This window comes from Cyanistes caeruleus, chromosome 24 (assembly GCF_971803275.1).
Source record: "Cyanistes caeruleus chromosome 24, bCyaCae1.hap1.1, whole genome shotgun sequence".
NCBI lineage: Eukaryota > Metazoa > Chordata > Aves > Passeriformes > Paridae > Cyanistes > Cyanistes caeruleus.
The window spans coordinates 2,217,225-2,241,749 of NC_141724.1; the positions used below are offsets into that span (position 1 = coordinate 2,217,225).

At 45.4% G+C, this 24,525-nt stretch overlaps 2 protein-coding genes and 1 long non-coding RNA gene across 4 annotated transcripts in view; 1 reads left to right on the top strand and 2 right to left on the bottom strand.

Moving 5' to 3' along the window:
• Positions 1-817: 817 nt before the first annotated feature.
• RUMY1 (regulator of UNG2 and MKLN1 interacting yippee protein 1) lies at positions 818-6,198 on the bottom strand. Its single transcript, XM_023942224.2, has 4 exons — positions 5,803-6,198; positions 4,924-5,001; positions 3,592-3,716; positions 818-2,217 (listed from the first exon to the last, which is right to left on the bottom strand). Exons 1-4 carry the CDS (start codon positions 6,177-6,179, stop codon positions 2,123-2,125), a joined length of 675 nt encoding a protein of 224 aa, XP_023797992.2. The 5' UTR covers positions 6,180-6,198; the 3' UTR covers positions 818-2,122.
• A 272-nt stretch (positions 6,199-6,470) lies between these two features.
• SRGAP2 (SLIT-ROBO Rho GTPase activating protein 2) overlaps positions 6,471-24,525 on the top strand; it is a 95,481-nt gene continuing 77,426 nt past the window's right edge. For both annotated transcript variants that reach the window (XM_086861581.1, XM_086861582.1), the window contains exons 1-2: positions 6,471-6,560; positions 7,710-8,328. In XM_086861581.1, the coding sequence (XP_086717707.1) occupies positions 8,262-8,328 (67 nt within the window). In that variant the 5' untranslated portion in view covers positions 6,471-6,560; positions 7,710-8,261. The remainder of the gene's footprint in view (positions 6,561-7,709; positions 8,329-24,525) is intronic.
• On the bottom strand, positions 14,746-17,561 carry LOC147649409 (uncharacterized). Its single transcript, XR_015278949.1, has 2 exons — positions 16,648-17,561; positions 14,746-16,576 (listed from the first exon to the last, which is right to left on the bottom strand). It is a non-coding gene; the product is annotated as an uncharacterized LOC147649409 (long non-coding RNA).

The following is a 24,525-nucleotide window of genomic DNA, read 5'->3' on the forward strand; positions in this document are numbered from 1 at the left end:
GCTCTGTGAGCGAGCTCCTGTGGCTTTAACACAAACTGCTCAGTTCTTTTTGTTTTAATTTCAGAGAAAGGAGCAGCCCTGGACATGAGTGATTACCTTGGTGACGTTCATGACAGCTGGGGCAATAGGGGATGTTTGCATGTTTTGTACATAATAAATACAATTTCTTTATTGTCACCAAGAAAGAACTGAGCTCCTTTAAATCTTCTTCATTGTTAATTTGATGTAATGTCATGATGAGGTGTTTTAATTGCACAGGCCTGTTTGAGCCAGTTCGTGGTGGAACTCCCAGTTCTGTGTGGACAGATGGGGAGCAAAAAAACAGAATTATGGACTAAAACAGAATTATGGACTAAAACAGAATTATGGACTAAAACAGAATTATGGACTTGATGGGGAGGAATTCATCCTCTGCCTCCCTGTGGGAGAGGAGCTCTGCTGACTCAGAAGGGTGAAGGTTACAAACAACAAGTGCTGGAGTGGCAGCAAGCACAGTTAGGTTTGAATTATTGTGTTGCTTTATGCAAAAACAATCTGATGTATTTTTAGCTCGTGGATTCTGCTGGGGAGAAAAAAAAACCAAAATAAATAAATGTTTGAGGTGTCACCTTGGCAGCTTGATCACAGAAACCTGGCAAGAATTGGGATATTTGGTTATGGAAGGGTTAACTGAGACTGAGAAACTGCCAGGTTTATTTATCTGATATTTATATTTATATTTATATTTATATTTATATTTTATTCTGACATTTTATTTCTCACAATAAAAGTGATTTGATTTTTGGGTTGTCCAAAACAAAATCCATAACACTAAAACTCTAATTATTCTACTCTTTTAATCCAAGATGCTATTTCATTGTTTTGATTATCTGATATATCCAGATTGATGACTCCAGAGTCCAAAGCTTTTTATTTCCTGGGCAGACCACAACACAGGAACTCAAAACAAGACTCACACATACAAATATACACCAATATACATTTAAACAGTGCAGAAGAGGTAGTACCATTAATTAAGAAATATATAATGAGTAAAAACACTGAGACAATTCAGATCTGTCTTCATTCCACCCCTTTCAAGCATCACAAGAGGCTGCAGAGTGATTTATTCAGCATCAATCCAAATTTAAGTGTCCTGTGTTCTTTTATATGAATTTTACCTGGAATTTTGGTATTGGTGGCCTTCAGGTGAGTAGCTGAAGGGGACAGTAATTAATTTCAGTTCAGAAATTAAATTAATAATTAATTTCAGTTCAGAAATGAAACATCATGGTTCGTTAACAGCTCAGAAAATGAGCTTTGAATTCGTTACCTACAGGAACCAGATTGTCTGTGCACCTCAGGATGGGAAATTAGGAATGAGCACCAAATATTTAACCTGATCTCTTTTATTCTTTTTGCTTTAAAAAAAACCCAATTTCATGACTGAGTTTTGAGTTTTGTTTTGGAGAATATATATATATATATATGAAAATGGATGGGTTTTATTGCTGCCCTGAAGAAAAACTCCAGCCTAGCCTTGAAGTTTTACTAAAGAACTGCAGAATTTTGGTTTTATGGGGGAATAAAAAATCATGAACTTGATCTCTGTGGAAAGACAGAATGCTGAAAATATTAAAAAAATAAAAATGAAAAGGCTCTAAGAGGCTTCCCAGTGCATCCAGGGAGCCTCAGGTGCTCCAGAAGCTCCAAAGAACAGCAAAACTTTGAGCCACTGCTGAGCACAGAGCTGAGTTCTTCCAGAACTCCCCTGAGCTGGCTGATTATTCCTGAAGGGTTTTTTTTTTTGGGGGGGACTGAAAGCAGCTGAGAGGTTTTTGCTTTGTGAAAAGTGCTTTAGGGAAGAAGAAAAGGGTTATCAGCTGGAGAGGGTTAAGAATAAAAAGCAAAATAGAGCTCAGTAAATGGATTTTGTATTTCCAAGGTGTATCTCTGCTCAGGGAGTGCATGCCAGGCAGATTCAGGAGTCCAGGGAAAGAGCAAGAAGAATTCAATTTTTTTTTGATTTTTTTGATATTTTTTTCCCCCAAGATTTCCTGTTTTTTAAAGCTCTGATGGTCCATCAGGTAAAATGAAATGAATGCAATGCAAACCAGCAGAGGGAAGATCCTGCAGCTCACGTTTATCTGATGTACTCCTCCTCAGAGGTGCAGGATGTGTCTTCTTCTGTGCTCTCCTCCAAATCTGGCAGCTCGCCCCACAGCAATACATTCACACCTGGTGGGAAAGAGACAAATGAGGTGGGGGAAAAAAAAAAAAGAGCTATTTTTGGATTCTGACCTTATTTTTAAGTTGCACAACCGTCTATTTTGAGAGAAAATAATCCCTGCAAAACCCAGGGAGTCACGTTCGTGACGAATAAATCTATTTTCTATCTCACTTCAAAGTGATCTTGGGAGTCTTGCTGTTTATTTTTATTTTTTTTCCCAGCCCAATTCAGAGGATAAACCCCTGCCCACAGAAACATTTATATAACTGATTCAGGTTGATAACCCCTCCTCCTGAACGATTTATTTGTGAACAGCATCGATCCGAGGCACAGGTGGCACTGCAAGGTTTGGGCAGGGAGTTTCCCTGGTGATTTCTGCATTCCTGAGGATCCAACCCTGCCAGACACTTGGCATCCCTCCCACCAGGATGCAGGAGCTGCAATTCCAGCTGAGGAGGGCTCAGGGAGGGTCAAAGTGACGACGTGACTCACCCAAAATAAAGAGATGCCCCTGGACAGCTGCCTGGCAGCCCAGTGAAGCCATCCCCACCACTATAAATAAACCTGTGTTTATACTGGTGGTGGCCCTGCTGCAGAAAATCCTGATTTATGTGCGTGGAGGGCCATTCACACTGAAATCTTCATTCACTGCCTCCCCCAGGAGTGGTTTTGCAGGTCAGGGATTTCATTCACCGCTGCCCCATCTTTGTGGCTTTGGCCATGTGGAGCCTGGTCAGGGTGAGTGTCTCATTAAGGACTTTTGGATTTGGGTTCTTTTTCCCTTTGAACTGAAGATTGACCAGAGGGAGGCAGTTTTCTCTTGTTGGGTCTCAGTTGTTTATTTTTTTTCTTATCAGCATTACAAGGTACAAGGAGCTGTGTGCACTATGATAGAAAAGGGGTAAAATGGCCAACAAAGATCCTCTTCAAGGTCTTTTTTATGTCCATTTACCCAATTAACAAATACCAACTAAATCATTTTTCTTACTGACCCAATGACCCCACACCTGTGTGCTGCACTGTGGCATTCTCTATCCAATCACTCACTACCACCCAAAAACCTCTAGGAGAAGAACATGAAGAAGAAAGAAGAAGGACAAGAGACAACACCCTAAATCCCCATCTTGTCTCCTGCTCTCTAAACTACTTTTTCACCCAGTGATTTAAGAAACTTCCTAATTTACACACTTACACTTTTCCAATCTAACTTTAACATTTGTTCTCATGCATGCTCATGAATTTCCCATTATATGAAATTCAGCGTTTCCTCGAATCCTGGAACTAAGCATTAGAAACAAGGGCACACACTCTGTATCCCAGACTCCAGCAGGTGGGGAGTTGGGATTTTAGGGGAAAGGGAAGCAAACCAAGGTGTTCCTCACCAGAAGGGTCGAGCCTGTTGATGCCAAACACGGCCTGGCTGTGGAATATCCAGAGGTGGCCGTTGTTGCAGGACAGCAGGCAGGGCTTGCAGGGACAAATCACGTGGTAGCCAACGGTGTTCCCGCTGAAAAAGGCAAGGGAAGGAGTGAGCCTGGGGAAAAGGGGGATCTTGGTGGCTTTTTCCAGCTCCAGTTAAAGAGCCTCAATGCCAGAGCATTATGTAACCTGACAGAGCTGAGGGAACAGGGTTAAACAAGTATCTGAAATATTTAGGGAACATCTGTTGGGAGTTGCAGAATATCTGAGTTTTAGATCTTTGGCACACAGGGAAGCGTTTAGTAACCTAAATTGTGTAAGCCAGGTTAGTTTACATACCAACAAAATGCTGGTGGATTTCTTTATTTGTTTTCCTTTGGGAGGCCGGTGATTCCAACCAGCAAAGGAGTTCCTCACGCTTAAAATCCACCTGTACACAAACACCGTGCACAGGAGGGTACCAGCAGCACCAGGGATGAAACTGAGAATTATGGAATGGTTTGGGTTGGAAAGGACCTTAAATCTCATCCACTTCCACCTCCTGCCACGGGCAGGGACATCTTCCACTGTCCCAGGGTGCTCCAACCTGGCCTTGGACACTTTAGGGATGGGGAAGGGGCAGTCACAGCTTCTCTGGGCCAGGTTATTGACCCTTATCAACTCTCCCCGACTGAAACCATAATAACCATTTATCCATTTTCATGTGCTCTGATGAGATATCTCTGCTTCTGTCTATAAACCAATATATTGTGTCCCTATCACAAACCCCCCCCAGCACTGTTCAAATCCGAGAAAGGTCAAAATCTTGATTAGGGAGCTGAAAGAATTCTCTCAGATAACTGTGAGCTATCTGAGAGTTGTTGTTTTCACCCTTAAATATCAGGCATTAATAAGGAGGATAAAAGAACTCGGAGAACTTCGAGCGACAGCGTGTTCCATCTGCTCCCAACAACCCGATCTGCCAAGAGGATGTTCTATTAATTAGAATATGAGTAATTGCTTCTTGCTGGGGCTTTATTCACGGAGATATCTCAGTGTTGAGGCAGACATTTCACGGGGCAGGTGGCTCACAAGCCTTCAGGAGACTCATCCACCCGACAGCATCGTCACATTTCCAGCGGGGACTCGCACAGAAATACCCTGGGCAGCCTTGTCCAGGGGCAGGGGGCTGAGTTTGTCCCCAGCAGCACGAAATGTGCACCAGGGAACACAATCTGTTCCTCCATCCCTCCCTCCTGAGCTGCTGGAGGTGACAGCGAGGAGGGGACACGGGGCTGGGACACGTCAGTGCTCACCACTTCAAACAGGCGATGTTCTTCAGCTTGCACTTGCAGATTTCCGTGAAGTAGCAGCTCCCGATGAAATCCACGGTTCTGGAGGAAGGAAATGAGCAGAAGTTTTAGGGCAGTGCTGGTCACAGCCTCGCTGGGCTGAAGTCCCAGCAGAGCGATGCTGCTGCTGCTCCTGGGTGGTTTAAACCTCCCGGTTCTGTTTTCCTTTTGACTCTCAGCCCTGCTCATATGGAAACTTTAATAAGAGCCACGTGACATTGCACAAGCACCAAAAATCCCCTTAAAGCAGCCCAAAAAAGCAGAGCTTGCCTTGGTACTCAGAGAATCTCGGGCTCAGTGTGGCACTGTCAGAGCCCTGATTAGGGACATCAGCCCAGCTCAGGAACAGAACCATATCTCAGAGGCTGAGATGTTTAAACCCAAACCTTTGATTCCTTATCTCCTCTCCAAGCCATACTTTCTGATTACCATGTCATTTCACAACCTGATTTCCTTACTATTCAAATCTGGCTCTGGGAAAGCAGCTCTGACCGAGCTGCGGGAGAGCCCTGGCAGCAGTGACAGATCAGGTTTGTTCTGTTTGCGGGTCTTTATTTCAAATTCTAATCTTGGCTTCGGAAAGCAGCGGGAGGAGCTCCCCGTGGCTGCCCAGCCTGTGTCACCCCGATTTGATGGATTAAATGGGAGCTGGGATCTGCCCTGGACGGCACATCCTCGCTTTTTGGGGGTTCCCCGGGGCTGGGGGTGCAGGGATGGGGTGAGCCGCGTTCTGCGGGGCTGCTCTGCCGGTGACACCGGGTTCTGGAGTGATGCTGAGAACCGCCGGGGCTGACAGGACCCGTCCCCCGTGGGATCCGCCCTTTCCCCGTTCCCAGCGCTTACCCCGAGGGCGGGATGTCGGTGGAGTAGAGGTGGGTGTCGGTGTCCGCCAGCAGCACGGCCTGCATGCCCCGCCAGCTCAGCACCTGCCGGCAGAACCGGCAGCACAGCACGCTCACACACCGGTCCTCGAAGGTGCAGCCGGTGGCGGACATGGCGGGTGGGACCGCGGTCCCGATCCCGATCCCGGTTCCGGTCCCGATCCTGTCCCGATGCTGTCCCTGTCCCGATCCCTGTCCCGATCCCGATCCCGATCCCGATCCCGATCCCGGTTCCGATCCCGGTTCCGATCCCGATCCCGGTCCCGGTTCCGGTCCCGGTCCGGCGCCAACGGCCACGCTCCCACCTGTCAGTTTGAATTCCCGGCCGCGCCCTCCCATTGGGCGCTGCAGGCCACGCCCACTCATTGAAAAATCCGGTGGCACCACCCCTGCCGTCTGGCTATTGGCGAAAAGGCGCTCCTCGTCTCGCTGTTATTGGTTAGATTTGTTGTCACTCACACTGTTGTCCCGCCCCTTCGCCGCGCTCGGCCGGCGGGGCGGTGTCACGGGCGCCAAGCGGCGGGAAGAGAAGGCGGGCTCATCTTGGCGGCTGCGCTGTCCGATTGGTTATCGCGCCTGTCGCTCACGCCCAGCTCTCCGCGCCCATTGGCCGAAGCGCTGGGCGGGGCGGGGCGGCGGCGGGCCGGTGCGGGGGACCGGGCGGCGGGCGCCAGCGGCCGGAGGACGCCCGGCTGTGGGAGGCGGCTCCGCAGTGCCCAGGTAATCGTCCCGCCCGGCCGCCCGACCCCCGGCCCTCCCGTGCCACCCCCGGCGGGCCGCGGGCAGCCCTCCGCCGCCGGCCCCGCCGCCTCCCCGGCGCCCCGAGCCGCGTCCCCCCTGCCCCGGCCCCCCCCGGGACCCCCCCACGCTTCCTTTCCCCGCCGCCCGCATTGTTCTTCCCGGGCGGGATGCGGATCCGGCGGGTGCCGTGTTTATTTATTTCTTCCTCCCATACGCGCATCTTCCGCGGGGGCTCCGGCCGCTGCCCACCCTCCTTCTCCCCCTCCCCAAAAAAACCGGGGAAGAAATACAAATCGTAAAGAAAAGACGGGGGAAAAGTTGTGTCCCGCCCTGCACAGCGGGCGCTGGAACAAACCCTAAAAAAAAACCAGAAAAAAAAATAAAAAAAAGGCGAAAAGGGAGAAGCTGCGGGCGGAGCCGGCCGGCGGGGGCGCGCCCGCTGTGCCCGGGGCTGCGGGGCCGAGCCCGCGGGCAGCGGGGGATGCTGCGGGGCCCGGCAGCCCCCAGACCCCCGGGAGCCGCTCCCCGAGGAGCCCCTGCTTCCCCAGGGAGCCCCGTTCCCCCCGGGAGCCGCTCCCCGAGGAGCCCCTGCTTCCCCAGGGAGCCCCGTTCCCCCCGGGAGCCGCTCCCCAAATCCTCCCCCGGGACCCGCACCCCAAATGAACCCCGCGGGAGCCGCGTCCCAAAGGAGCCGCTGCTCCCCAAAGCATCCCCGGGGAGCCGCACCCCGAATCACCCCACGGGACTCGCTCCCTAAATCATTTCCCCCTCGGTTTCCCGGGATTTGCACCCCAGATTATGCCCGGTGTGTGCCCCGGTTCCCGGTGTAGGCGTGTTCCCCCGGGCACCTGGCCGGGCTGCAGTCGGAACCTCCCGCTGATGCTCATTAAAGGACGATTTTCAATGTCAGGGTGTCAGGGCAGCTTTGCTTCCCATCACAAATTTGGGCTGCGAGCAGTCATTTTCTAAATATATAAATATATTTAATATGTGTATTTAAATTTATATTTATTATTTAATTTATATTTATTTATATAAATATATAATATTTATATATTTAAATATATAAATATTATATATTATGTATATATGTATTATTATTGTTGTTATTATTATTTGTATTTGCAGGCAAAGCAAATCAAAGCTGCTTCTCTGCTGCTGCTCTCGTTTGGGATTTGATTTACATCATCTCTGATCGCATTAAAAGAAATAAATAAGAGAAGAGGAATAGAAAAAAAAATAAAAAAGGAAAAAAAAATAAAAAAGGAAAAAAAAATAAAAAAAAAGGGCAAACCAAACCCACACAAAACATGTGCGGAAGGACTTCCACTCCCTGGCTGTGCTATTGAGGATCAGGAAGAGCCTTTGGGGGCTGCAGGATCTCGCTAGGCTGATGCTGCTGCTCAAGGATTTGGTGCAGGGAGACAAAACTGCTGCCTCTTCCATCCGCTGATCTCAACATCTGCATTTTCCTGCTGCTGTGCTCCCTCTCACACCCTCTCTCCATGGACTGATTTTTTGATTTTTTTTTTTTTTCCCCCTATTTGCGGGGTGGGGGGGGGAGGGAAGGACGAGCGGAGAGCCAAGGCATCGTGCTGAGAGGAGCAAAAATTGCCTTTTTATATCTCACGTTCTGGTGGATCCCTTTCGAGGTTATTCAGCTTTTTTGGAAAAGAAAACATGACGTCGCCAGCAAAATTCAAAAAGGATAAGGAGATCATAGCTGAATATGACACTCAAGTTAAAGGTAAGGAAGGGTTTTATTTCCATCCCTTCATTGCGAGCCTGCCTGGCGATTGTAGGAGTTTGCAGTGGATGTTTGGGTGGGGAAGAGGAAAATCATTTGCAGATTGCCTGGAATTTGCAGGGGTTTTTTTTGGGAATACAAAGCTGGGTCGGGTTTGCAGTGCTGTGTCTGTCCCTATGGGGTAATTCCTGCTTTGGTGGTGCCGTTTTTAAGGTACCACAGTACCAATTTTTTTATTTTTTATATGGAATACTCCCATTTTTGAGTTCATCTTTTTCCTGCCTGCCGTTCCGAGAGACGGCTTTGCATGTGAAATATGAGAGGCAGGGAATTGCTTTTTAATCCTCCTCCTGTCATGGGAATCTTTGAACAATCTGTGCAGTGTCAGAGGAGCATATTTCCACTGCTGCTGATGGGGGACTGTGCTCCAGGCTCCTTGGGAAAGCTATTTGTGCTAGAAACTTCCATTATTCAGGATTTTTTTTGCTTGGTGAGTCTGTGATATTCCCTGCTTTTTCCTTGGAGTGCTGGAGTGTAACACCTCGAGGCTGCAGTGTGGGTGTGGGTGTACACACACACAGAGAAATGCACACACTCAGAAATGAATAAAAACTCCTGCAGCAGCTTTATTCCCACCATCACAGGGAATAATAAACACATTTAAACAGTGGGGTTTGCAGTGACCCTGCAAGGCTCCTGCAGAATTCAGCTGGCTGGGTTTCAGGCCATCATGTGCCCTAGGTTGGAAAAAAATATATAATAAAAAAAAAATAAAAAGAAAAAGGTTGGTGAAATACCCCCCCCGAGCTGCTTATTTTTGCCAAGTTTTTAGGATAAAACGTATTTAAAAGCATAATTAGGGCTTGTGCATGGCTTGATACATGGCTGTTAGGAAGTTTTGAGATTCAGTGATTTATCTAATTGGTTAAAACTTGCTTGGTATGCTCAGAGCATGCAGGAAAGATGGCCTTCGGGCAGGGTTGATCGAGTTAAATCAATGCAATTTGAAAAAAAAAAAAAAAAGCAGCCAGATTTAAATCTGAGTAGGAAACCTAGATTAAAACTGACAATTAAGATATTGTTTTGCAATTAGGTGCTAGGTTATTTTTCCTGCTGGGGAGGGAGGGGGACTCTGCTTGTTGGTTGTAAATCATTAAAACACTTTGTCCTACAAGGTACCCTGACCCCAGTGCCCTGCACCTAGAAGAAGTTTTGGGTACTTTTGTTGAAAAAATGCTCATTTGAACAAATATGAAGCTGTGTTAAGAGTTTATTTTGATTACTTATTTATTATTATTTTTTTAATATCCAGGTTCTTAAAGTTAGAAATGGAGAAGGGCGTGTTTCTCTTTTACTGGTTTAGTTTCTATTCCTGTTTTCGAGCTGTCTTTGGAACTGGGAATTGCAGTCAGTGTAAAATTAGAGGCTTGCAGGTTCTTTCATTATTTACCCCATCAAAATGTGCATGAAAGATGCGAGCTCGCAGTCACAATATTTGGCAATAACACAGAAACGAGGCTTTAGAATTAGCAAAGCGCATCCTCTCACCTCTCGCATGAATTAGAAATCCTTCCTTTTTCAGATTAGAGAGGAAGAAAATGGGAAGACTCTTGCTGCCAGGACTCAGCTCATCTCTGGGGTTGTCAATTAATCCTGGAATGTGCTCCCAAAAGTGGGTTGTGATAGCGGCACACGGATTTTTTTATTGCTTTTTTGGCCTTGTACAACATTGCTCGCTCAGATACGGAGGTTAAGGAGGCAGGAAGCGTGTGAGGGGATCAGGAGGAGCTGGGAGAAGGAGGTTTCCTTCCTGAATTAGTGGGGAGGGCAGCGATGAGTTGGCCTGGGGATGCTCAGCCCGTCCCTGTCCCAGTTTGGCTCTCCCAGCGCGGGAATGGGGATGGAGGCGCTGCTCCATCTCCTTGGCTGGGAGGTGAAGAGGGGCCAGACAGCTCAGAAATGGCCAGGACAGCCCTGGCACACATTCCCCACTTTATTTCAGAGAGGAGCTCCCCTTTTCCACCCAGCACTGACCTCTCAGGACCTGCCTCCACAGTGGGCATCGTTATCTTTGGGTACCAGCTCCGGGGGGAGGCTTTGCTCCTTTTAAAACCCCACAAACCATCCCGCAGAATCCTCAGCTCTGAGCTGGACACTGCTGTGACTCCTTGGGGAATCTCTCAGCTCTGATTCCAGGGATGTGCAGCTCTCTCCATCACAAGATGAGGTGCTGCTAAACCCATTGAAATCCACAAGTGTGGCGGTGCCTCATCACCAGACACGCCAAGGTTCTTAGGGAGAGGTTTTGGTGGAAACAGCGTGGAAATGGTGTTAACTCTGTTTGAAATCTCTTTCCTGTGGCTGTGGGGGTGAGATGAATCACGTGTTGGCGTGCTACACGAACTGTGAGGTGGCATCTGCTCCTCTGATGAGGAAACTCGGATATTTTTTGCTGGCATTTAGAAACTTAGGGCATTTTTTGTGCTTCGCTCCACGCTGGGAACTGTGTTTAGAGGCTTGGTTTAAAACCCTTAATCCACAAACACCTCCTTAAGCACTTTAAATGATTGCTAATGGAATGATGGAGCTTTGTTTAAAAATTTAATAGCCTTAAGTGGTTAATCAGAAACTATTTAAAGAATGGCTTGATTAATAGATCATCGCGATGCAAAATTTTTTGATTTTCTGTTGCTGAATGAGCTCGGTGTTTTTAATTGAAGAAAGGGGCAGCAGGGCAAAGGATCATGGAATGGTTTGGGTTGGGAAAGTTATTAAAGCTCATCTCATGGGCAGGGACACCTTCCCCTGTCCCAGGCTGCTCCAAGCCCTGTCCAGCCTGGCTTTGGACACTCCCAGGGATGGGATGTGGATGAGTGAAACTTTCTGTTCTCCTGTCACCGTGAGCTTTAGGTGTTTGATGTCTCCCAACAGCATCTTTTGGGTTGGAGGTGGCCCTTCCCATGGGGAGATAAACATTTAAATGAAATGAATCCCTGAAGTTGAAGATTTTTTAAGCAAAGTTACCGTACAGCGATCAGGGGGTGTGCAGGGAGCTGGGGCTTCCTCCCTGCTGACCTGGCCACTCCAGTGGGTCCATCTGGAACCAGGCTGGACACAGCCTTGAGTTCTTGCTCTGCCCCTATAACTGACCACCAGAGGATGTGCTGGGCCTCCAACATCTGGAGGTTCAGCTCCAAGCTGAGCTTTCTGCAGAAGGGAATTAACCCACTGAGGTGCCCAGATTTTCCCCATCCCCTGCGCCCACCTCGAGCCTTTCTCCGTCGCTTCCATGGTTTGTCCTCTCTGCTCCTGGAGAGACTCCTTGGAATCTCCAGGGAAAAATGATCTCAAGCTTCTTTTTGAGGAAACTCCAGCATGAATCCATGTCAAGGAATTCTCCTGCCAGGACAACCTGGGGTGGGCAGGGGAGGGAAGCTGCTTTGATAGCTCGCCCTGCCGTGTGCTCACAAAGCCTGGGAGCCCTGGGAAGCTGCAAAGTGAGATTCCATATGGAGCCTTTGATATCTCAAGCTCGTCCCCTTGTCTGGATTGTCTCTCCCAATTCCTTTGTGCAAGTTGTGGTGAGGCAGAGATAATTAATTTATGCTGTGCTGTGTGTTCCGTGTGAGATTGGGATGCTGCCTCTCTGTGCCCGAGCAAGCGCTGTCAGGGTGTTTTTTGGTTTAATATATTAAATTGGAGTGTACACTTGCTGAGGAAAGAAAAGCCAGTGATTTATCTCTTAATTCTCCTTTTCTTTCTCCTCGTGTCCCACGAGAGCCTTATATTTAATTAGTTTGTATAAAGCTTCAGTAAATAGCTCCATGGTTTGAGCTGCAGAAATTTAATACTGACATTTTTTTACACAGCGAGGGCTCATAAACCACTTCTGCCCTTGAGTAGTCTCTAGCAAAGGTTAAAATGCAGCTCTTGCAGATCTTGCAGCCCAGCCCAAAAAGTGCTAAAAATATGACAAATGGATGAGGTAATTTACAGCAGGAGCAAGCAGAGCCCAGAGGTGGCTGCGTGGTTGCTGAGCCGAGTTTGTCTTTGCTAAGGGAAGATTCCTGATAAGAACAACTTCAGGCAACCCCCCTGCTGCCATCACACTCAGGCTACTGAAATGTCTAAAATTTTCCCTTAAACCTCCCCAAAATGGCTGAAAAATTCTGGGATAAGTCCCTTTTTCCTCTCAGCGTTGAACATCTGAGGGTGTGTTTGATCTGATTGTGATTTTTTGCCTTAAATGCTGTGTGGAAATCTCATTTGTATGGTCCATCTTCCCGAGGGATGCTCAGCATATTTAATCCTGGTGAACTCTCCTGACTGGTCCAGCCCTTCTGGGTGGGAAGGATTGCAGAAGGAGCTGTGACGGGGTCAGCAGCTGTAATTTGGGGGGCTGGAAAGGGAAGTGTGATGCTTTTGGTGATGATTTGAACAAAAAAACGAGCATTTCTCTCAATGGTTGCAGGGTTATTTTACAGAATAGTCTTCAGATTTTTAGATCAATGAGCTGAAATCGCTGTCATTTATTTCACTGCTGAACCCTGTGCACTTTGGGATTTTTCTGTAGTGTTGATACACATAAATGTTGATTTTTCTTTTGTGTTCCTCTCCTGTTCAGGTCACCAGGTTGTTCCCCACACACTGTGACTGATCCTTGCACTGCTTGGGTGCTTTTAATACACCCTGTAAAGAGACTTTTCAGCCACTCACCCCAGTGTGGTTGAGCGAAACAGCCCCGAATTCTGATATTTTGACTCTGCACGCATTGGATTTAAAATGTAAAACTACCTTTTAAGGGGTTTTTGCAGTTAATCACAGCTCTGTGCCTGTAAGTGATTCCATTTGTTTGCAACAATGACTTGCTCCAAACTCAGGCTCTGGAATTGCTGTGGAATCATCTGGTTTTCTGCAGTTCCTGATAGTGCTAATCCCTTGAGTTTTGGAGCTGGATTGGGCCAGCCAAGCAACCTTGGTGCCAAAAAAAAAGGGGGAAGGGGGCGTTGGGAGACTGCCTTGATGTCCCAGCAATAGTTTGTGTTTTTGTGTCCAACTCCTGCTAATGGATTATTAATGAGGATGGAAAGAGGTGAAGGAATGCAGAGTCTGCCTTCTTTCCTCTCCAGCTCCAAAATCCCTTTTTTTGCAGTTTCATCAGGTGTTGGAAGGCTGGAGACCAAAGCTGACCGAGCCACTCCATGCTCTGAAGTGCTGCAGCTCCCTCCAGAAGCAGAAGGAATTGCCAGTGTAACTCCAGTAGGATTCTATAAAAAGTTCACTGGAAATAGCCAGTTTTCCCTGACTCCCAGCTAAGGGACAGGACATTTTTCCTTAGCTCTAAATGATTTCCTTTCGTGGTGAGGTTATAAATTAGCATCTTTCCCTTTTTCCCATCACTTAAAAGGCTCGACTCCTCTTTTCTTCTTTTTTTAAACCCTTACTAAATTTTTTTTTTTTTTTGGCCATTTTGGGGATTTACTTGGAAGAATCTCTTTGCCTGGTCAACTTTTTTTTCAGCTGTCGTTATGAAGAGTGAAAAATCTGAACCTTTGTTGAGATGGAAAGTATGTTCAAGCACATGTTCCCTTGAATGGCTTTCGCTGTGCCATGCACAGTTGATATTCATTACTCACAACTTTATTTAGTTCATTTTTTTGGTACGACTTTCACAGATTTCATGGTTTCTCTCTGAGAATTCCTACGACATCACGGGTGTCTTGCTCTTGGAACGCTGTCAGTGCTTTGTAAGCGATGGAAGCAAATGCAGTTATGGGATTTATTGTGGGATAAAAGCGTGGAGGAAAAGGGGAGAAAGGGTCTTGACGTGGCAATAATTCCATCAGCGCAGCCCAGCCTCCATTTCTACTTTCTCTGTCCTGTTTTATTCCTAAATTGCAATACTCCAGGAGGCAAAACAGCCTTCTTTCTGTGAAATCCCTGGATATTGGTCACTGAAACGCTCCGTGTGAAGTCAGAAACCGCGTGGATGTAAAGGGAGGAAGCTCCACTGGTGTTTTTCCATCAAGATGCTGTAAATGGACTGGAACCATTTAAAACATTGTAATTTTTTGCCATCAGTGTAACTATTTGCTGTTGTTAAAATCTTCTGACCCAGTTGTTTTGCTTCCAGTTTAGAGTTAATCACAGCTTCTCTGAAGGTGCTGGGGAAATTCTTTGGTCTTTAAGGGTTTCCAGCAATGCTTCACATGGCTTTGTGTGAAATGGGCTGAATTAGGCCAGGGGAGCTGCCTCATCCTGTGGCACATGAGCAGCTCCTGGCTTTTTGATTCTTGAGAAGGAGCCAAATAACCAGATTAACTCCAAACCCAGCGTGGATTTCAATCTCCAGCCCTGAACTGCTGCAGCAGGGCCGGTTGGTTGATCCTGCTACATCTGATGTTGGTTTTGTTGGGCTTTTTGTTATTTTTTTCCCTTAAATCACTTTCCAGGAAGAGCTTCTTGGCTTCTTGCAAGCAGGGAAGGATTTTTTGGTTTGTTTTTGTAGAGCTGTCATTGGACATGGCTTTCCTGCAGGGAGGAAACCATGGGACGATGCAATTTATAGATGGGGAGTGCTTGCAAATTGAACCTACTTAAAATAACCAGAGTTGTTGCCTGGGAATGAGTCTCTGAGTGTGTCTTGGGCCAGCAGTCCGGTCCCACTGCAGGACACGCTCTAAATTTGTGAATTCAGGTGGGGAAAAATTGGGAAATTCCACAACATCCATTTCTTTATGCAAGTTCACACCCTGGAGCAGGGCTCTTGCTGTTCTACTGCTCTGTGTGGTACCAAAACACATTTTACGTGATTCTGCTGCTTCTAGGAGAGCTAAACCCAGGAGTTCTTCACGTATTTCGTTGTTTGTGTTAAAGCACAGGGAATTTTTTGGGATAGGATGATGTACCCAGGAAATTTCCATTCATCCACCAGGTGTGATTGCTCAGTCTGGGCAGGGATGTGGCAACCACGGGCAGCTGGCATGTGACAATTCTCCTCCTTCCACCCCAGATCCTCTGGGAAGGGCTGCAGGAGGCTGTGTCAAGTGTTTTCCTGGGAAATCACAGCTGGGAGCAGTGAACTCCTCCCCAGGCAATGCGTGGCACTGTGAATAACCATCCGTGAGTGGAAATGGATTTTGCTGCGGAGCTGATGCTCTTCCACCTTCCTGGGGAGCCAGAGCTGGATCTGTGTCTGGAAAGCAGAGTCAGGGAATTGTTTGGATGTGCCAAAGATGCTGACAGTCCCTTCCCTCTGGCAGGGCTGCTTTCCTGGCTGCAGCACTGGGCAAATCCACTATCAAAGTTCTATTTAACTACCTATTTAGCTATTCATTTAATAGCTAAAATGAATAGGAATTAATTTAGTAATAGTAATAATAATTTATTAATTGAGCTTTATATTGTTTTTGTTGTTGGTAAATGTACACTCAGACATAATGTGACCCATAAAGCGAATTATCATGGGCGTGAAACACATCAAAATCTGAGGAAAGCACATCAATAAGAAGCAGCTATTGTTGCTGTAAGGGGAGGAAAAAAGTCTCAATTTTGGTTAATGTGTGCAGGGGATGGATGAATGAATGGCAGTGACAGAGCAGAGTGTGGAGGTGCAGATCCCTGAGCAGCACTGGGAGGTTTTTTCCCCCAGTGTTCGATAAGCAGCCACTCAGAAATTTAATAAATGAACATCCCTGTGAAGTGGTTTTGGAAAGCAGCCTGGCTTTGCTTTGCTCTCTTTAATGAATGTAACCCTTCCTAACTTTTCTTCCCTCCATCTGGTGAAGGAGGAAGAGGCTCCATCCCAGTCACCCTTTAATAAAACACCAGTAAGGCACCAGGGTTTGTGCTGCTGGTGCCCGTGTGTGTCCCAGCTCCACGGGGAGGAACCCAGCGCTGCAGAGAGATGCTGAAATAGGAACAAAAGGCTTTGCCAGGAAAGGACTTTAAAGTGTGCAGCTGGAAAAGGGAGGGGGAGAGGAGGGAGAAATTCAGCACTACAAAGGTCACAGGATACACTGATGATGTTTGGATGGAAACTCAACTTGCTATGAATGAAGTTGTGCTCTCGTGTTTTCCCCCTGGAGCTGAATGTCTAAAAACTCTGCATCCTCCTTGCTTAAAAATTCTTTATCCTCCTTGCCTAAAAACTCTGCATCCTCCTTGCTTAAAAACTCTGCATCCTCCTTGTCTAAAAACTCTGCATCCTCCTTGCTTAAAAACTCTGCATCCTCCTTGCTTAAAAACTCTGCATCCTCCTTGTCTAAAAACTCTGCATCCTCCTTGCTTAAAAACTCTTTATCCTCATTGTGTAAAAACTCTGCATCCTCCTTGTCTAAAAACTCTGCATCCTCCTTGCTTAAAAATTCTTTATCCTCCTTGCCTAAAAACTCTGGATCCTCCTTGTCTAAAAACTCTGGATCCTCCTTGCCTAAAAACTCTGGATCCTCCTTGCCTAAAAACTCTGGATCCTCCTTGTCTAAAAACTCTTTATCCTCCTTGTCTAAAAACTCTGCATCCTCCTTGTCTAAAAACTCTGCATCCTCCTTGTCTAAAAACTCTGGATACTCCTTGTTCTGTTTCTTTTTTCTTTCTTTTTTTTTTTGGCCTTTTCTTTTTTTGGCGCTTGTGAGTTACGCTGTAAAAATGAAAAAAAAAAAAGAAAAAAAAAAAAAGGCAAAAGAGAGGATGGACAGCACCCACAGACAGGCTGGGAGAGGCTTAAATAGGCTGAGCTCTGCCAGGTTCATCAGAGCTGGGACATTATTGGTTTCTGGTTATTTAAAAGGCAAAATTTTGTCTTTGTGAGGTTCCTTAGCAGGGAATTTGGGTTGGCAGAGATTGCTGTGCTGACCAGGGTTGTTGGATAAACTCAGAACTCAGGCTGAGCACCCCTTGGAACCAACTTTTGGACCCCTCGAGTGTTGATTCTGTTTCCTCTGTGTGTGTGAAGGTTTGTTGCTGGTTGCTAAATTGTATTTTCTCCCTCCTTATGCCATCCAGATTGCCTGGGATTGCTCTGAGGTTGGTTTGAACTTTTATCAATCCATATGTTGGTGTTACCTTCCATAATATGTTTAATTTCTGACTGTAATGATAAATTAATTTACACAAAAATAGAAAAGAAGTCCTTTTATTCAGGCCAGTTGCCTAATGCCAAACACATTTATAACCAGTCTTCATACTTAAGGAATTAATCTTAATTTTGGCTTAATGTCAAATTATTTCCCCCATCACAATGAATTTCATAGACTACAGCTGGGAAGGGCTTTTTTCATCCACTAATTTCCACTTTTCACACTCTCTCCCTGAAAATCTCTGCTAAAAAAGCTCCCCACCCAACCTGCCTGTGGAAATTCAGGTAGCAGTTTGTTTTTAGATTTAAATTGGGAAAACATTCTGGCACTGGCCCCTCTGGAAAATCCCTCCAGGTAAATCTTTCTTTTATGTCTTGAAAGCAGTGACAGCTTTTGGCAGCGAAGGGAGTGTTTTGGTTTGGTTTTGTTGGGCCTTTTTTTGTTTGATTTTGTTCTGGAACTCCAAGTTATTTTCTGGTAAACACCCTGGAACTGTTGGGCGTTCTTGCTGTGATTTATCCATTTTGGTTGTTCCTGACTCCTTGATTTTCTTGTCCTTCCCGAAATGAGAGGCTCAGAACTGAGATTCAAGGCTCCATCAATATTTTGGGGAGGAACGAGACAAACCTAAAGGGAGGTTTGGGAAATTCCACAATATCCCATACGAAGGGACGAGAACTGAAGTTGTTTTTGTGCTGCTGGAGGTTCCTCCAGAGCTCAGAATTCCACAATAAACACTGGCTGGGAGCTGGAGGAGCAGCTATAATTTTCTCCCAGCTCTGTTGCCTTTTCCATCTCCCTCACTTCGTTTGCAGTGGTTTTAGGATTAGGCTTCATGCAAATATTTCCCATTTCACCCCACCCTCTCCCAAACCCAGAGCAGCTCCACCAGCTGCTATGGTTGGGATGAAAGTTCTGCTCGTTTGCTGTTACCTTTAATTGAAGGATTCTGCATCCTGGGGAAGGCTTGGCTGTAAGAAATTATTTAGATGTTGACTGTTTAAACACATTTATCAGTCCCAAAAGATCGATGCCTCTCCTTGCAAGGAGGAGGTTGCTTTGAGATCCTGCATGGAAAGTGCAGGGGATGGAAAGAGTAAGTAGATTATCATTATTATTATCATTATTATTATTATTATTATTACTACTACTATTACTATTATTAATATTAATATTATTAATATTAATGTTATTATTATTATTATTATTATTATTATTATTATTATTATTATTATTATTATTATTATTATTATTATTTTTGAAATGAAAGGCATCAGCATCCAGCCAGCCCTGCCTGAGCTGTGTTGTGGGGAGGTTGTGCTGTGTTGGCAGAATAATTTGGAGTCTTTGACAGCGATAGGACAAATCCAGCTCTTGAGAAGTACAAGGAAAACAGGTTCCTTTTATTCCCACCTCCTTTTTTTTTTCCATTTCTTCTTGCTGTGTGCCTTTCTAAAATCTGATTTTGTTAATAAAGCAGAGATTTCCCCGAACTCTCACCGCTCCTGCTTGTGGCAATAACCCCAAAACTTGCTGCCCATTCGCTTTTTTTAGAGCACAATTCCTCATTTCTCTTACAGAGAGGTGGGGGAAAAGCACTTTTGGCTTTGTGTTTTTATCCACCAGTGTATGAAGTATTTATTTGTCTGGATTTGTTTGAAGTAGCCCAAACCCAATGTTCTTTTCAACACACTAAAGAGCTCTTCTGTATCGTGAAATTCAAGATTTCTTGAAGTTTATTATTTAATTAATTAGTTTAATTTAAATTAATTTAATTGTTTAATTAGTTTATTATTGCATCACATTCTAAATTTCACTTAACGTCTCTGCTTAGATTTTGGTCTCCCTTGCCTCTTAGTGTAAATGAAGGAGTTTATATATTGTATATCATAATTATAATTGAGAATTCTTGCATCTTTGATGCCTGAAAAACCCAAGAAACCCAAAAACCAGGGTTGTCTTCTGGAGAATTCCGATTCTGAAACTTCCTGTAGCACATTTTAAACTTTATAAACGTCACTTCTCACCTACCTTAAAGCTAAATAATCAAATAATTCGTGGGTATAACTGCATGTGTATCGTGCATGCAAAAAAAAATTGCTGTTTTCCTTCAAAATTAAACCCATTTTCATTTTGATAATATTATTTCTGATCACTGAAAGAGTGTCCAGTTGAAACCAGTCTTTGTTTCAGCTGTCAGAGCTTTGTGGGAGCTGTTTTTTTGCCTTGGCTGAGGACAGGGATCCTCCTGCCCTTGATCCAAATCTTTATTTTTGGGGGAGTCTGTGTTCTCTGGGTCCCTGAATTGGGGCTTTCAGCACATCTTGCTCAGCCATTGTGTTCCAAGCAGCCCAAAAGTAGGTGAGGAGATTAAATGGTAGCGAATTACTCGAAATGACCTAAATCAAGGTCTCTGGTGAGATTTATGGCATTCAGTTACACATCTTGAAACGTGTTGAGAGAACACTGAGCTTTTTTTTCTATCTTGGTTTTTTTTTATTTTGTGTGTCTGGCAGTGCAGCCTGCGTGGCTGGACAGGATGTGCCTCTTCTTTTCAAGAAAAATTACTTGGACAGAGGAGATAACTGCACAGCTCTTTTACTTCGTGCTATTTTATTTTTTTATTATTTATTTTTTGTTGTTCCTCTTTAGGTTTTTTTGGAGGGGACAGAAGGACAAATCCCAGGGTGATGCTGGATGAGTCTGTCCAGCCTGCATCAGCTGGACACAGGGACAGGGGGGGATGCAGCTCATCCCTCAAATAAAACAAATAAAACTGCAAAAAGCAATCAAAAAACAACTCCAGGAATGAGTCAGAACTTTGTGAAGTCTGGAATCAGATTATCAGGAAGCTGAAATGTGTCTGCAGTTATCCCTTCCTTTGATTCCTTTCCCCATCCCCTTTTTTCCTCTCTCTGATCCCCGCTGTTTTGGGGATTAAGAAGGAAATAAACACTCCCCTGAAATCTCCCAACACAAACAATCAGGTTTGCTATTTTTAAGCTCCAGGTTTTTTTTTTTTTGTGATTCTCCCAAAGTTCTTTTTGCTCCGCTGGGATTGAGTTTGAATGGCTGTTTTCTTGAAGTTTTTATTTTTAGGAGTGGAAGGCTCGTGTGAACTTCAGTGCTGGCAGAGATAGCAGTTTGCCAGTCCTGGATGTCGAATTTATATTTTAAAATCTCGAAATGTTTCAAGCTGCCAAGAAGAGAGGCCAGGTGAGAATGTGAAGGGTGCTCATTTTGCCACCTCCTGTACTGGGATTGTGTTGCCACTTCCCTTCATCTGTGAGGAACCCTTGGTGCTGGAGCCAGCCCTCGCCCAGCCTGAGCCTTGGGAAGATTTTTAATTTAAACAGGAGGAAGTTTGCGACTGTTAAATGTATTTTTTGGGGTAGAACAAGCACAACAAATCATTTGTGGGCTCCTTTGTTCCTGGGGGATGGATTTTTGGGGTGTGTGTGAGGAAGAGGGGCTGTGCCAGAGCAATCAGAGGATTCCCTGTGCTGCACAGACATTCTCCTTATTTTTAGTGCCTGCTGCTGGGATTCCCTCCTGCTTTCTGAGCTGTTTGGCCCAGCCAGGGCAGGGGCAGAGCTGTAGGACACACAAGGAAGAACACACAGAACAATTTGATGTGTTGGAGGAAGGGGAGAAGCGTGTCAGGAGCAGACAGAAATCCTCTTTACCTTGGCAGTAATTAGGCTGAACCTGAAATTTCAGCGAGTGCCTGGTGGTGATTTAATTTCTTACATGCTTAGTTTGAGGTCAGGCTGTTCATCCCAGCTTTTTCTGGGAGTTCTGTGCTGGTGGTAACACTTCCATTACTGGTTAATAATGTGATTACTCTTAATAAATTAATACTGCAAACTGTGTCTTAATATTTTTTCTACACTTATTATTAACTTGCTGGTGTGGGGATTTTATTTTTGGGTTAATTTTAGTTCTCTTGCTCAACCAGATGCAGATTTTGTGAGTTCTGTTCATCCATTCAAGCCTTTGGAGAGTTGTAACAGCAAAGATTGGTTCTTCCCTAGAAAGGCTTAAAATGCCATTTAATACTCCAGGCTCATGGCTTGAACTCATCAAGCCACTTGTTAATGGCTTAATTGCTGTCATTTTGATTTGGATAGAGGCTGTTTTCAGTTTCCTCCTGTTGGCAGGGTTGTTGTAGATGAAATCAGAAGTCCAGTGAACGCAGCAAGTAGAAGAGAATTCATCACTGGGTTCATTTTTGAGGCTGTTTTTTCCCTTTGCTTGCTGAGATGTTCCTCAATGATATTTTTTTCATTACACCGTTCACATGCAGCAAACGGGGAAGAAGCAAAACCCGCTTTGGCGCACGAGAACTCGGCGTGGATGACTCAACCTTCATCTTTTCTAGGTCCTGATTCAAATTCCTTCCCTGCTGGTAGCAGTGGAAATGTCACCAAATGTTCCCAGTGCTGGGAGGGCTGGGGGTGACTCCTGCCTCGCTGCTGCCAAAGGTGGTGGGCTCTGGCAGAGAGATGGGAGCCTGGATATGAGAGTGGGAGGATGAATCACTTTTCTGCTCCTTTTGGACCCAAACTGGAGCCAGGAGGAGCTTTTGGCTCAGTGCAGCTGAAGACTGAAGGAGAAATCCTTCCTTGGATTTACAGATGTCTTAGGAGCACCGAGGTGCTGATGGGGCTCCTGGGGCTTGAGTAACATGTTGTTTTTTTAAAGGCTGATATTTGTGTGATAATTACAAATCACAACAATTAATGTTTATAGGCATTGCCTGAGCCCATGGCTTTATTTTTTGTCAATGGGGTATCATTCACAAAGAATTACCAAGTCGAGCTGAGATGTGCAGCATCCCTGGGTGTTGGCATTTATTCCCAGCTTGTGCCTACTGGGTTTTATATATATAAATAAATATATAAATATATATAAAAATTAAATATAAAAATATATATAAATAAATAATATATAAATAAATAATATATAAATAAATAATATATAAATAATATATAACTAATATATAAATAATATATAAATAAATAATATATAAATAATATATAAATAAATAATATATAAATAAATAAAATATATAAAAATATATAAAAATATATAAAATATATATTAAATATATTTGGATTTCCTTGCAAGTGATAGAGGTTAGCTGGTGTTGTTTTGTTCTTGGAAAGCAGAGTGGCTGCTGATTTCAGCTCCTTGCCCTGGGGATTTGTGATTCATGCAGTACCTGTTGTCTGTGTCAGGAACGGTGCTGGATCAGTGGGATTTTAATAATTCAAGGTAATTCAGGAAATCCAATGGAAAATTGACCCTCGCTATTTCAAACGCCAGGAGTGTGCCAGAGGAGCACCTGAACGAGCTCTGTACAGCCCCAGGTACCTGAATGCACCTCTGTACAGGGAATTCAATGGAATTACCTCTGTACAGGGAATTCAATGGAAAATTCAGGTAATTCAGTGGAAAATCGCTGGATTGTGGCTCAGTGCAGCCACACTTGGAGCAGTGTAACTGGGACATATTTATTGTGAGAGGATAAGTTCTGTGCATCTCTGTAAATCCCTGTGCCTTTGTCTCTCAGGGATTGTCTTTAAAACCTGACCCAGGCTGGAAATGGAGCTGGCCTGGAGGTAACGTCGTGTTGGGCACTTCATGGTGGGGATGGTCACAGCCCGAACTCAATGATCCTGGAGGTCTTTTCCAAGCTGAATCCTGTGGAGGAGCTGCCTCACGGACCTGCTGCTTGTCCTGTGCAGCTCTCCACACCTGCACTGGTGTTTTTTTGTCTCAGCAAGTTTTCCTCTCCTGTTGTTTTTAATCTCAAACTCCACCCCGCACCGAGCGGGCAGCGCTTTAAAATCCACAATCTCAAGACCGCTTTGGCTCAGACTTCCCAGCCCGAGCTGACATCCAAGGAGAAGCTGGTTTAGGCTTTAAATAGCTCTGGCAGGGAGGTGGACAGGAGCACACAATGTGGCCGAGGAGCTCTGGGCTATTCTTGGCGGACAATGGCCGGAATGAAAAGCCGCGGCCGCTGCGGCGCGTTGGGGCCATTGTGTGCTGTGATGTTTTTAATTCTGAGAGCCACGGCTCCTCCAGGATCTGCTCCTCTTGTTGGAGACCTCTCACTGTTTTTCTTTTCCTGGGGAGAGTGGAGGTTCTGTAAGGAAATGGCTCCTGAGAGGAGACCCCAGCGTGGCACACGAGGAGCGGCCTTGTCGTCTGTCGCTGACGCAATTTTGAAAAGAGGGAACTGAAATCTCTTGAGGGAAGAATTTTCTGTTCTATTTTGGGCGTGTTGTGAAATCAAGGAAAGCACAAGCTGCTGTTAAATGGATGTTGAGGTGTTTGTGGATGCTGCAGCAGGGATGGATGTGTGTGGTGGTGTGGGGAGCGTGTCCATTGGGCACTTTGGGTTGGAACCCTCCTGTCGATATCTGAAATCCTCCCTACAAAGGACAGGTGGCAGAAGCAGTTTCTCTTCCAGCTTTATTTTTAAGGGCAGAGCTTTCTGCGAGGAAGCTGCCACATGCTTCTGCTTCCAGTGGCTGCCCCAGGGGAAGCAGCTGCTGTCACCAGGCACCTCCACTCCTTCCTCTGCAGCCTCTCCAGTTCGAGTTTGAGGCAGATAATTTGAATTTCTGAGAGCTGTGGCTGATGCAAGCTGCAAGTGTGGAGCGGTTTGTGTAAGCCCAGTCCTTCTGTCCATCACCTGCAAGGCTGCTCAGTGTCACCGTGCCTAAAAATGAAGATTTTCAGGTTGGGGGAACTGGAGAGGATCAGGCTGTCTTCAGATGGATTGGCTTGGCTTCCTTCCCATGCGGTGGTTTCTTAGCTACGCTTGAGGAGATGAAAAGCTGGACATCCTGTCCTAGGGAGGTTTTACCCCTCTGGTTTGCTGTCTGGGTTACTTGGATGCAGGAATGCTGCAAGGATGGATGCCTTATGCTTATCTCATTAATTCCCAGTGAGCACTTCCAGCCACGCTGAGGGACAGCCAAGTGTACCCTGTGAAATGTGAATTTTCTGAAAATTCATTTTAGTCTCCCCTGGCTCCTACAGCCTGTGGAATTCAGGACTTTTAAAGCTTGCACCCTGACTCTCTCCTGCTGCAGAGCATCTTGCT

Coding starts and splice junctions, on each gene's coding strand:
- RUMY1 (XM_023942224.2), bottom strand. CDS start 6,179: ATGGGAGGGCGCGGCCGGGAATTCAAACTGACAGGTGGGAGCGTGGCC. Junction 5,002..5,802: donor ACCGACATCCCGCCCTCGGG/GTAAGCGCTGGG, acceptor TCCTTCCTCCAG/AACCGTGGATTTCATCGGGA. Junction 3,717..4,923: donor AACATCGCCTGTTTGAAGTG/GTGAGCACTGAC, acceptor TGCCTTTTTCAG/CGGGAACACCGTTGGCTACC.